At 43.7% G+C, this 13314-nt stretch overlaps 2 protein-coding genes and 1 non-coding gene across 8 annotated transcripts in view; 1 reads left to right on the forward strand and 2 right to left on the reverse strand.

Annotated features, from left to right (window-relative positions):
* MATN2 (matrilin 2) overlaps window positions 1–6903 on the forward strand; it is a 70873-nt gene extending 63970 nt beyond the window's left edge. For 3 of the 6 annotated variants that reach the window (XM_065629462.1, XM_065629467.1, XM_065629463.1), the window contains 4 exons: window positions 3130–3201; window positions 3768–3875; window positions 4121–4207; window positions 6641–6903. In XM_065629462.1, the coding sequence (XP_065485534.1) occupies window positions 3130–3201; window positions 3768–3875; window positions 4121–4207; window positions 6641–6693 (320 nt within the window). In that variant the 3' untranslated portion in view covers window positions 6694–6903. The remainder of the gene's footprint in view (window positions 1–3129; window positions 3202–3767; window positions 3876–4120; window positions 4208–6640) is intronic. The other 3 variants (XM_065629464.1, XM_065629461.1, XM_065629466.1) reach the window with 3 other exon arrangements.
* A 1674-nt stretch (window positions 6904–8577) lies between these two features.
* Window positions 8578–12513, reverse strand: RPL30 (ribosomal protein L30). Its single transcript, XM_065629122.1, has 5 exons — window positions 12427–12513; window positions 12288–12338; window positions 11218–11363; window positions 9949–10079; window positions 8578–8690 (listed from the first exon to the last, which is right to left on the reverse strand). The coding sequence occupies exons 2-5, from the start codon at window positions 12306–12308 to the stop codon at window positions 8641–8643; spliced, it is 348 nt and encodes a 115-aa protein (XP_065485194.1). The 5' UTR covers window positions 12309–12338; window positions 12427–12513; the 3' UTR covers window positions 8578–8640.
* LOC135986358 (small nucleolar RNA SNORA72) lies at window positions 8916–9050 on the reverse strand. The gene has a single exon (XR_010605879.1). It is a non-coding gene; the product is annotated as a small nucleolar RNA SNORA72 (small nucleolar RNA).
* Window positions 12514–13314: the final 801 nt, after the last annotated feature.

Consider the following 13314-nt stretch of genomic DNA (forward strand, 5'->3'; position numbering starts at 1 on the left):
ACAAATGTAGGTGGTTTGTTCCAGAAAGAACCCTTCCTCACTCCGGCATAAACAGCCTCTATATAAACATTCCAAGCTGAAGTTTTGCAAGGGGAAGGGGGAAATGTGAGCTGAGAAGAAAGCTGCTCAGCCAGACAACAGCACATCTGTCCCACTCACACATTCCCAGGACTTGGTATTATTTATACATTCAAATTGGTACCTGAAGCAAAATTCAGAAACACCACTGTGAATAACATTGGTCATAGCACTAGAATTGTGTAAGGTGATTTAATTTTCACTAGCTTTTATTTGGTTGTTTTTCTTGAATTAAATGCAAACAGGTATCATTTTCTTCTGTAACAGTGCTATGTAAAATTGGCTGACAAGAAGCAGTACATTTCTTCCTCATACAGATGTCTAGGAAGAATCTGAGAATGTTACCTAGATTCTATCTTCTTTGTGTTTCTCTCAGTCCTAAGTATCTTCTAGCACCATCTTTCTGATATACAAAAATACTATGAAAATATGAAACCAAGTCTGTTCATTAACCGTCTTACTAGGCAGATAATCTGCTGATGACAACATGTCATCTTAAAAACTTGGGGGGATGCCAAAGCCAAAACTATCTGGCAACCAGTATAAAAATTCTCACTCATTAGCAAACCCCAGAGCTCTGCGATGGAAATGCATCCTTCAGGTACCCACAGCAGTGGTTAGCAACCTTTTTTTTAAACTACATTACTTACCACATGAAAAACAAGTGAATCCTGCCCCTTTGTGGCAGTTTTCTAGACTATACCTCTAGTAACTGGGCAGAGCTGGTGCTTGTCGGTTTCTGTCCTTCTTCTCTGTCACTGACATGCAATGCCTCACACCTGTGCACTGAGGACTGACCCAGCCTTGTTTTTCTGGAGACTCCAGGAATACCTATTGCTCATCAACTCACTCCACCAGAAATGCTGCCTCCAAGCCTGTTACACAAGCTGAAAGTTCATTTTTGTTTCCTGTTTTGGTTTCCAGCCTAAATTTTCTCCTACCTCTGCATGAGCAGTAATTTAAACTCCAGTCTTGGTCCTGAGCTGAGGACTTCCAAGGCTCCAGCCTGTGATGGCAGTGGGAAACCCTCTGAACTTCATGGACTCACTGACAAAAGCCTCTCATCTCTAGTTCCAGCTGTTAATGGGCTGTGTTTCCAAGAGAAGCAGCAGCCCCCAAATCTCTTCTGGAGTAAGGCTTTTTCCTTTTATTCTGCAAGAACGCATCACCCTTGTAGAATAGCTGATTATTACTATTAATTATTCTTTATGACTACTAGTAAATAAGTGTTGTTTTCTTTTGCCTCTTATTAAGAGGAGTTCAGTCAGAAGCCTCCCATTCATTGCTTTGGTTAGTGTTCATTTCTCATCTGACTGGAAGCACTAACAAGGTTACAGCGGTGTCATCCATAATACCCACTCATCATGACTGCCTCTTCACCCCTGTTCTGGGCACATGCATTATGGGAGCCTTTAATTACACAGTCACATACTATTTTTATCACAAGACCCCAGCCCTGATCAGATGACAGTACTCAGCAGCCTGCTGGTTAACATTCTGTTCTCCTTCCAAATTGCAGATCATTATCACTGCTGCAAATAGCCAGTGCTTTGAAGACACTTCCTCACAGGTTCTTCCTAACAAAGTACTTAGGTTTTGTTACAAAACAGAACATTCATTAGTCTACAGCTCTTAAACAACTTCCTAGAGCAAGTAATTAACCAGGGTCAAACAATGCAGGTTCACCTTACCTGTTTCTTCCCTCCTGTACTGGAAATCTCACCATCCTTGTTCCCAGTTGATCATTCTGGTGGACTCCTTACCCAGTTTGTTTCTTTCCTTGCCTCGTGATCTCATCCCACACCTCTCTGCCCCAAACTCTTCTCCAAAACCTGTGTTCCTTCCACTAGGTAGCTCCCCTGCAGGCTTTTTGAGATATATGTAAATGTCATAGTTCTGCCCACTGAACTCTGGTCTTACTCAACCACTCATCTCTGTTGATTCTGTTCCTTGTGCTCAGTCATTCCAGCCCCCACCCAGTGCCTCATCTCCTTCTCAGTGCAACTTAGCACAGCTGCATATTATTGTGCATGTCAAAATGCACTAGACCAACTGACATCCCAACAGCTAAAACAAACCTGTGGGGCCCAGGAACACCTTCTGCCTCTCTGCTGCATCTTGATGGCATTACCAGGAGAGTTTGCACCATCCCCTTTCACCCTCACACATTCACTTTCAGTGAAGGAATTTGGGGTTTATCCCAGGGAAGGAGTCCCAGATGCTCCATTCACCCCCCGCCCCAGCACAGTTGATCAACATGTACAGCTGTTAAATGGACGTTCTTCTGCTCATCTGTGCCTTTACGGGCTCCACAGTTAATTGAAGGTGAAGCGTCTTTTCTATAAAAGAACCCATTCTGAAGGAACCAAAGCGGCCTCTACGTTACCCTCTTGCGGCAAGAAAAGGGTAGTGCGCAGCATGACCCTGGAGGTGGTTATACCTACCTGTAAACCACGTTTCCATTTCTCTCCAAACACCCTGTATGGATACATGGAGTCTGAAATAAATACCTACATTTTAAAGGCTGTACTTCATGAATTAGAAACTTGTATTTTTTGCTTATAACTACAGCGCATCAAAAACTCCACTGCACCCTTCTCACCTAAACACTCTCAACTCCCTGATCATGTTTCCCATTAAAAAGGAGAGACCTGAAGGAGAGTAAGAAATTTCGTCCTTCTCCAAGCAGTTTTTATTCCTATTCAGCTCACCCCAAAGGACTCACGGATGACAATGAAACATGGAAGAATTTCCACTAAAGAACACAAAGTACATTGCTGTCATTTCAGATTGCTTTACTACTATTAATCTATCCATAAAGCACTTCTGGTTTTGGAAGCATTCCTCTGATCGTCTGAGTTGAAGGGTGAGTCCTGGAGTTTCCATCAACACTGGACCTCTTTTAAACTGCACAGGTATGAGGCGTTCTCCATGTGTTAGGAGAGACAAACACCAAGTTACTGGTGTTTACAAGCTCTGTTTCTAGGGAATGTCAACATTTTTATTGCTCCTTTTGTGATCTCATTTCCTTTGCCAATTTCTGTCTACCAGCCTTGAAAGAGTCAGCTCACCAGCAGGATCCATCATCTGGGAAGCTTCATAAGAATGGTTCGCAACCTTCAGGTTGGCTGTTCTCAGTGTCCTCTTGTCCCTCCAGATCATTGCTAAGCTGCCTCTTCACGTTGCCTTCTGTGCAGAACCCTAGCAATTCACCTATGGGAGAGTTGTTCATCCCATTCCCCTTCCCACCCCCCTTGAAGCCACCTTGCTTTCTGCAATTCGAATCTGCTTTGTACAAAAAAATTGAGATGCACTCTAACAAACACATGGCTGCATGCTTCTTACACCATCCAAATGAATCACTTCATTGGGAAACTTGTATTTCAACACTGTGCTTGATATTTTAAAGCATGCACAGCTTTCAATCACTTCTGTTTCTCACAGGAACCTTCACAACTCCCTTTCAGTTCTGCAACCCACAACTTAAAATCATGTATACAGTAAATACAGCCTTACAGCTCGGTTCCTTCACATCTTTGTATCCCTAGTCCTCTCCATGAATGATCCTCACTGCAATCAGTGAGATTACTCAATAATTAAGGAGAACTCTGTGCATGTGAGTAGAAAACGATACTGTATAATTAAGTAAAGTGGGTTTGATTTTTAGACTTTTTGGGGGTTTCCTGCAGGACCTGAATCAACCACAATAGCCATCACAGATGTCATTGCCTGTCCCAATCTTGCAATACACCACAAGTATCTTTTTGAAGACAGTCACACTCACTCAACAACAACAGGTAATCGGGTTACTTTTGTTTAAAATAATCCAGACTGCTCTTTGAATATATAGGCCTAAGTGTTGTGTACTACTTTGCAGTATTTACAAAATCTGCCCCAAAGCATTCCTTTGGATGTTGACCTGTTTTGAGGACAGGAAGCTGTATTAAACCTGCTCTGCATTTAGAAGTCTTTGTCAATTCCTCGCCCATCCCATTCAATTTATTCAGCATTTAGTCCATGCTTGACTGTTTCTCTTTTTCAGCAAAAGATAAAGACCAGTGCAAATGTGAAAACCTTGTGACATTCCAGAACTATGCAACCAATGAAGTAAGAAAACTCACCAAGCGATATATCCTTTGAGAATAATTGTTTCTTACATGTAAGACAAAGGAAGCAGGTTAAAAGAAACTATAATTATAACACATCAGGTCTAAGCTGTCTCCATAGCTCAGTCTACTGCAGTGAAAAGCTAAACGACTTAATAGATAATGTTACTCTCCAGGAAGCAAGCTTTTTAATACTTGAAAACTGCCTCTCCTTCATAGAAAGGACCAAGATATTAATAAGAGCCTTAACTTTTAATAATCCCTAACAGTAAACATCTCCAGGGCTAGCAAAGAAATGACTGGTCAAATTCAAGACTAATACTCTTTCCTTTAGGTTATTTCTTCAGATGGTACCAAAACAGCATTTACTGGCTACAGGAGTCAGAATGCAGCAGATGTTTCACTTCTGAACTGCTTAATGAAGCACCAGATGCAGCAAGTCACTCAAAATAATGCTTCAAATGAAGAATACAGAGGACTGACTCATTTTGCATTAAAAATTATGCAGATAAAAATTAGTTAAGTGCAGACTGATAGCTCCACCCCCCAGACAGTTAGGCTGTCTTCCCAAGGAAGCTGTCAGTACAATACCCTTTACAGTATGTGTAACATCCACCAGATGTCTTGGAGACAAAAGCAGCAAACTAGCAACACAACTTTGTGCAGTATTTTGCATCATGCACTATTTATGCAGCAAACCCATGTTTTCTTCATGAAATCTGCTCCTGCCTAATCAAATCATAGAATCACAGAATCATTTAGGTTGGGAAAGACCTTTAAGATCATCAAGACCAACCATCAAGACTGCCAAGTCTACCACTTAACCATGTCCCTAAGCACCACACCTACACGACTTTGAAATACCTCCACAACCTTGTGATATTAAGAGTACAAGAAGAACTCAAGGTGATGGAAAAGCTGACTAACACCAAGCTGTAGACCTACACATTTTGATAGGAACAGTGCTAAGCACTTGCCCAGAGCACTGTGCAACCGCTGCTTAGAACAGGGTAAGAACTACCCTGTTTCCATTACAAAATTAATTTCTCTGCCTCATCTGAAGAGCAGCTTAGATCCTGAGTGATTTACTAGTTCTTGATAACTGCTGAAGACTCCGCTGGCCAGTCCCCATCCCAGGGATCTGGGGGAAGAGGTGAGAGGGACAAAGAGCTAAAAAATTAACTCCAGCTACTGAATATAAATCTAGAGGGAACCAATCCAAACTGTCAATGACTTGTATCCAGACCATCATTTTCTACCAGTAGATGAATGCAGTTTCTACTGATGGAACTTTGCCTCTATAAACTCTTGAAAAACAGTGATGTTACAAAGAAAGCAGCTCAGATGATGCTAGCATGCATATAGTAATCCCTTCTGCTTGACAGTTGAGGAATTGCTAAACATAAACCTGGTGTACAGGCAGGCTGGTCCCCACAGAATTGGGACTCCCACTCTTGCTCCCTACTAGCAAGAGGATAGATCCTTCTGCTGTCACTGCGACATGGGATGGCTGCACACAGCTGTTCTGGCCTGTCACCCCACCCAATTTCTATCAGCCTCTTGTCAAAGATCCCACTTTTACATGCCCAGTTCTTGCTTTTCCCTTGTGCAAGTCCCTAAAACACTGAAAATAAGACACTAAACACACGCAAAGAGTGCAGTGCAGCAACTTAAGTCCTTTTAAGGTATGCCTCAGTACCTTCAGTTCTCTCTTGATGCTCGGTCCCCTCTTTCTCTCAGCTTCCCCTAGCTCCAGCCTTACCATGGCTCTTGGAGAGAGGTGGTCAGGTAAGCAGTCCTGATCCAGCCTCCTCCTGCAGCAGACGTAGCATTCCTGTCAGCTGGAGGTGCTCCTCGGGAAAGCGATGCTGTACAGTGCTTTGCATTGCTACAGCTTCTTACTTTCAGTGGAGACAGCCCTAGATCCCATGGAGCTTGTGCTCTGCTCCACATCTGTCTGGAACATTGGCTTTGTAAAGTCAGCACCCTACACTACACCACCATAGGGCAGCCATGTAAGATCAGCAGACATTCGTACAGCAGTCATGGAGCTACATATGGTTTTACAATCTAGTGTTAGCTTACATGTAGTTTTCCATCTGCTTAAGTGAAACATATTTTTAAACAGCATTAACTAGCATAAATATTTACCCTCCCTTTAAAATACAGGAAAATGGCCAGTTTTCAGAACCACCAGCCTTTGCAATAAGCTGCAGCCTGAACTCCATGTTGACACATGTCTGTGAATGAACGGGGCTTCACACAGCTTTCTCAACACAGCTGATCAAAGCAGAATAAGTGAATGCAGTCAAGTATTATATCAGAAACTACCGGGAGTCAAAAAGGGTAACAAAGAGCAGAAACAAGAGCAAGTTTTCAGACCATAGCAACCAGGCAGCTGACACTGTTTTTCTATTAATTCATGGTATCAGTAACTCTCCTTAACTTTTGTCTACTGGAAGAAATGACGAAGAGAATGGAAGACTTGGAGAACAGGCTAAAATACTGATCAAAACGTAAAGTGTATATACTACACTGTATATTTATACATACAAACTTGTCAGAGCTATTTTCTTAAACAGGTTCAAAGTAAGATAACAAATCCTTAAGTTGAAAATAATATTTTGGATCCCTGCATCTATATACTACGTGTTCTGTCTTGCATTGATTGCAGATAAATACTGAAAATTTTTTTTATATATATATATATATAAACGATTCAGTAACTAGCAAAAATTCTTATTAAGCAGAACTACACAACTGAAATAAGCTATGCAAAATAATAAAATGCTGTTATTTTTGAAGTGAAACCTCCATGTTTTGAAGTACTTTGTGTATGAATTTATTTGGCTTGCTTTTCTGTATTTCCCTCCTCCACTCACTCTGCTAGTACTTTAAGCACCCTATTTTGTGGAGATACATATTTCTATATATGTATGTATATATAAAAACAGAACAAGTGGGACAGCATTCATAGCAATTAGGTTTCACTTATACACTTCCAACAAGCCTACACTACTGAAATCAGTTGAAAGCAAAATAGGTATTTATTATTTATACATGTGTTGAAACTGTGATGAAAGTAAATGAGCAAAATGGGATGTCAGCTGGACTATCAGGATATCACAATTTGAAGTTTTAAGTACTTTTTCTGTTACCACATCCAGACCATGTAACTTCACCCTACTGTTCCCTGGTCAGCATTCAGTGACTCCCTAACTTTCCTGAATGCAACAAGTATTGTAATTATCAAAACATTCTTTGGGCAATACAACTAGCTGCACACGTGTTTGTAAAACACTAAGACACAAATGAAATCAGCAAATTGCTTCCAACCATTCTGGCCAGCTGAAGTGGCTTCAAGTTTTACCCCTTCCCCTTGGCTGCAACAGCACTTTTCTGCTAGCTTTAATTCCACACTAACAGCAGCATCTAAACTATCTCTTGAATTGATCCAAATCCGAGGTTTGATAGAGACACCAGCACTTCCTCCTTTGCGTTAACCACACTGGCTTGCCCTTTTACTATCTCTGAATGGAAATACACAACTTCGTTCTACAGCAGAAGCAGGAAAACTAGATTAAGTGATCTCAGATAAGCTAATGAGCATGGACACATAATGGCAAGCTTTAAGGTACCTTGTGCTTTGGCATACTTTGGCAAACAGAATGCAAGTTCTGCAAGGATACCACTACATACTGTTTTTCAGGAGGTGTTTCTTTTACCACGTCAGCAAAGGACTGGCACCTCAATTAATAATCACGTTGTAAGGAACATCCTGCAGTCACGGTCTCACACAAAACAGTCACGAATCTGTAAGATATCAATGTCCACGGCAATACTGACTTGAGAACACCAACTCATCTGTCTCTAACATAACTTCTTCAAAAAAACAGGGCAAATTTAAAATCAGCTCTGAGAAGTTAATTGGTATCTTATTGAAAGTACAATGTTATACATCAGGTCTGGCAGCTATCCTATTTGCCATTTGATATATACATTCTCTTGGAATGAAAAGACAAAGGGGATAATTTGCATGAATACTTTGTGATTGACTTAGAAAAAGTGTGATTTTTTTTAGTGTCCGTAAACCCTCTGAGGTCCCTCCCACCAACATCCCAAACTTTTTACTGTACCTTGCATTATGACTTGGTTTTGCATTCACACTCCAAAACAAAACCTAAGGAAGCACTAGCCTGTTGGGATTTGGCACCATACTTGCCTTAATCAAGCGTTACTCCACTTACCTCTCAAGATCCCCAACTTCTAGAGAAAGAAACAGGCAAGTTTTGTCCTGTGAAGGATTTTTCTAACACAACAAGAAACACGGGAGTGGTAATGAATCTTCATTTATATAGTTTGTTCCCTAAAACCAGCAAAGGTATAATACAAATTTTTCTTAAAACATATCTGTAACCAGTTTTATTGTAGAAATAACACCTTTACAGTAGGTAATTTACTTCTCACTGGTTTGTTCTGGCATGCTTCTAATGATGTCAGAGTCACCTGTGAAACAAAAATGTATTGTTACAAGAGGACCCACAGAAAGATCTGTTTTCAGGAATAAGTCAAAAAGTTAAAAACACACAACAGACTGACTCTACAAATAGGAAACAACCTAAAAGCAATATAAAGACAGCCTGTTTAGAAAAAAATGGCTTGATTAAAAAAAAAAAATACTTGTACCTGTATTTTGCTAATCCATACACAATATTTTTATGGTAATTATGTACCTGTCACTAGCATTTACAAAGCCAGTACTAGAGCAGCAATCTAGTCCTGGAGGACACAATGCATAGTTTTAATATAGCGAATGTCTAGCCTCCCCTGATCACGAAAATATCAGGACAGCGAGAATATTCGCATTATGTTACACAGAGGTAAGATTTATTTGCAGTTCCTTAGCTTACTATTAGCCTCCCCACCAAAATCAAACCTAAACGGAACATTGTCAAAAGTGAGTTTACAGCTAGTATTTGAATGCAAACAAGCTAAATAAAGTTTTCTGAAGAAACAGCAAATTCAAACCAATGTCACTTGGGGAACAGTTGGTGAAAGTTATTACAGAAATCATTAAATCCCTGTGTATGCATTTTGGTCAACAAGTAAAACAAAAGATTGATTCTTCACTTACAAGATTTTGGAAAGAGCATGAGAAGTCACCTAATTAGCAGTCTTTATGAGGAACCTGAGCAACTCTCCAGGACCAAGAGTGCTACCAAAGCATAGTAATTACACACAGATTTACAGTTTTAGAATAAAACATATAACTTTCAGCCCTGGATTAGTATCCACCTGCATATAGGTTATTTTTGTGTATATTATTCTGGGAAGCAGGACAACTCACAGTCCTTTGTCTTCAAAGATTCAGAACAGTCAAACAAGGTTGAGGCAAACAGCATGTTGCTCAAGCTCATGTTCTAGCTGATGGGCTCAGAAACAGGTACCATAAGTTGCTTCCCAGCCACTGAAACGTCATTACAGACTGACACGTAGACACAACGCATGCTCACAGAGTTTGGCAGTAAAAGGAGCTACGTGCGAACATAAGCAGCAGCAACTCCAGGTTCTAAGGACCTGGGACTCAAAAAGAACAGGAACTTGGTGGAAAAAAAATTATAATCAAGAGCTAAACCTGACAGAAAAGGACAGCAAAGTGAGTAATCACTCTTGCACATTACTTGCTCAGTACTGCTGCTCACAGGTGAATGGAGGAACCACTGACATACACCCATCTGGTCACTATACTGTACAAGAAACATACCTGGGTCAATGATGGCCAGCGTGCACACTCTGTAGTATTTTCCACATGCTGTGCCCAATTCAATGTTGTTCCCGCTGTAATGATGGACGCCAGTCTTGGCAAGCATAGCGTAGTACTCAATCTCTGATTTTCTGAAATTCAAAACCCAGGTGTTACGGTACTGACAAACAATTCTGACTGACTGTAATATAGTGAGAGCAGCTTTAATTCCAGTCACACTTAAACCTTACACAGGTGTCCTTCCCACCAGGAAAACACATCTGTTCCTTGCCAGACAACATCACTATTGTGTTGTGGCTCAGGATCCCTTATCTAGCATTATACTGAAGGGATGTAACAGTAAACCCACTTCTGGAGTGCAAATCTTCACGGTTGCTCCTACCCATGCTCACTTCTACAGGGAAGAGGAGGATGCAGGACTTTCAGACTTCCAAAAGGTTGTAGGAGCTAAGCCAAAGTACATAAATGATTACCATTATTAATGCTAATAGCCAGTGGCCAGATGCTGAACAAAGATCTGACTCCTGCTATGAAAAAAACTATGTCTCTTTCTTAACAAACAAACAAAAAAAAGTAAGAGTCAATCTATATTCCTTTCTCCTGTGACTTCCACCAGGAGATTCCAGTTCCTCAAGCACTTTTGGGATCCCCATTAATACGCTGCCTATGTAAGTCCTGCCATTCCTTAAGCATCTAATTCTGGTTTTCTGCATTTACAGTTTCTTGAATCTGTCAATATCCTTTGATGACAAAAAGAGTCCAGAAATTCAACAAGACAAATGTTGGGAAGCAAGTAAAGATTTATTTCTCAAAAAAAGCAATTTTAGTGGCCAGGAACCTAAATTTATAACTTACTTGGACAGCAGATTTTGTGTGCTTCAAGTATTTTACATCACTGTTAATTACCAGTTTTCCTACCTGTAAAATTATTTTCCAGTATGCTACTTAAAAAAAAAAACCACCACAGGAATTCAGCCCCATTATACTTTTATTGAATGCCATCCCAGGGTGAAAATCTTACAGTGTCTTCACTAGCACAAACTCTTTGAATTAGAAAGCTAGAAAAATGTTGGGAAGCATTTCAACACATCCAAATCCGTAATCATTACACACCAAACAACCCATCACATTTGTTTCATAGCACTCTGGAATATGCCAGCAAAGTACTCTGCAGTAATAACTCACTGCAGCGATCAACATGAAGTACACACTGTTTCTGTACAAAGAACCTGCCTTAAATATAATTGTTTTTTTCATATACCTGCTTACCTCAGAGCAGGACAGTTGTTGGCTAGGATGACCAACTTGGCTTTGCCCTGCCGAATCATTTTCAGAGTCTGTTTGTATCCTAGCACATATTTACCACTTTTCATAACCAGCTGAAGCCTAGAGTTTATGGACTCTAGGGACTTTTTCTGAAAAAAAGATGTAGAAAAGCATTATTGTGTGTTACTTTACATTTTGCAAAATGGCAGATAACATACAAAAATGAAGGAATTCCAGATACGAGCAATCTTTTAATAATTCCCCTATAATTTGCAATGCGGAATAAGAAAAACAGTCTAACATAGCAGTACAAGAAAGCTTATGCGTAAGAGGGTTGATACTATGTTTTCCCAAGTTCATAAAAATACCTCTTACTCATGTATCTTACAACAAGAAAATACATCTTAAAGGATTGTTGCTGCTATCTACCTTAATCAGCAACGTCCTAGTGTATTTGACAAGACTTTACCAAAGCTCAGCTAGTCAAATCCAAGTAAATGCTGCTTCTGCCTTGCAAATCTAAGCCAGGTTTGGAGTATGTCTCTTCCCAGGGCAACACTAGCAGTGTTATATGGGTCAGCAGAAACAAGTATTCAAATGCAATACAAGCTGACACTCCGACAGGACAGCATGATGCTCATGACAAGAGGTGCATTTGCGAAAACGAACACCACCATCTAACAAGCAACCCATATTTGCCAGAGCCGCTCTAAGAAAAAGATAAGAACGCAGCAGGAAATGGAACAGCCGAGCTCCATTCGCACCAAGGACTGAGCACCAGCTCCCCCATCCCCGAGCAACCACGGAGGCCCTGCCGGGATGGCGAGGGAGGGAACCGAGGACAGAAGCGGGTGTGAGGCGGCCGCAGGCGCGGCTGGCAGCCTCTGCAAGGAGGGCAAGGCCCGAGCTCCGAGAACCGCCACAAGTGGCTCCGGCTGTGGCCAGGGCTCTCCGCCGGCCCCAGTCGCCGCCCCGGACCCCGCCGGGGCCCGCTCTGCCTCACCGCGGCCCGCCCCGCGCAGCGCCCGCCGGGCCGCCGCCACGTGAAGCCGGCGCGGCCCGCTCCCACTCACCGTCTTCTTCGCGGCCACCATGTTGCTGCCTCTCGTGGGGTCGGGCGGTACCTGGAACACAGGAGCGAAGGGGGGGATGGGTTAGCACCCGGCAGCGGCCCCCGCGCCCGCCCGCAGCCCCGGGCCGAGCCCCGCTCACCGCAGACACACCGCCAAGATGGCCGGGCAGCCAGAAAGGAGCGAGCTCCCACAAGGCATCGCGGATCCCCGCGCGGCAGCTCTCGCGAGAGCCGCGCACCGCGTGCCCGCCGCTCCCCCCGGCTGCCGGTGCGCCTGCCCTGCGGAGTGTCAGACTGCGGCCTCTGCCGTTCCTTGGAGGGCGGCTGCTCTGATCCCGCCTACACCAGCGCACTGAGCGGGAAGATCCCAATGCGGTGGGCGGCACCTGAGGCAACTCAGTACCGAAAATTCACATCAGCCAGTGATGTGCGGAGCTACGGAATAGTCGTGTGGGAGGTGGTGTCGTATGGCGAGCGACCTTGCTGGGCTATGACCAGTCACGATGTAATAAATGCTGTTGAGCAGGCCTGTCGGCTGCCACCACCTGTGGATTGTCCAAATGCCCTTCACCAACTAATGCTTGCCTGTTGGCAGAAGGATCGAAACCACAGACCCAAATTTGGGCAGATTGTCAACGCCTTCGATAAAATGATCCAAGACCGGGCGGGTACGTCGGGGCGGGGGCGGGGCCTGGCTGAGCGCGGGGCGGGGCCTGGCCGGGTGCGGGGCGGGGCCTGGCTGAGCGCGGGGCGGGGCCTGGCTGAGCGCGGGGCGGGGCCTGGCTGAGCGCGGGGCGGGGCCTGTCTAGCGCGGGGCGGGGCCTGGCTGAGCGCGGGGCGGGGCCTGGCTGAGCGCGGGGCGGGGCCTGGCTGAGCGCGGGGCGGGCCTGGCTGAGCGCGGGGCGGGGCCTGTCTAGCGCGGGGCGGGCCTGGCTGAGCGCGGGGCGGGGCCTGGCTGGGCGCGGGGCGGGGCCTGGCTGGGCGCGGGGCGGGGCCTGGCTGGGCGCGGGGCGGGGCCTGGCTGAGCG

The sequence above is a fragment of the Caloenas nicobarica genome, chromosome 2 (assembly GCF_036013445.1).
Source record: "Caloenas nicobarica isolate bCalNic1 chromosome 2, bCalNic1.hap1, whole genome shotgun sequence".
NCBI classification, from domain to species: Eukaryota; Metazoa; Chordata; class Aves; order Columbiformes; family Columbidae; genus Caloenas; species Caloenas nicobarica.

Coding starts and splice junctions, on each gene's coding strand:
- RPL30 (XM_065629122.1), bottom strand. CDS start 12,308: ATGGTGGCCGCGAAGAAGACG. Junction 11,364..12,287: donor TGGTGGCCGCGAAGAAGACG/GTGAGTGGGAGC, acceptor TCTTTTTTTCAG/AAAAAGTCCCTAGAGTCCAT. Junction 8,691..9,948: donor GCTGGCCATCATTGACCCAG/GTATGTTTCTTG, acceptor TTTGTTTCACAG/GTGACTCTGACATCATTAGA.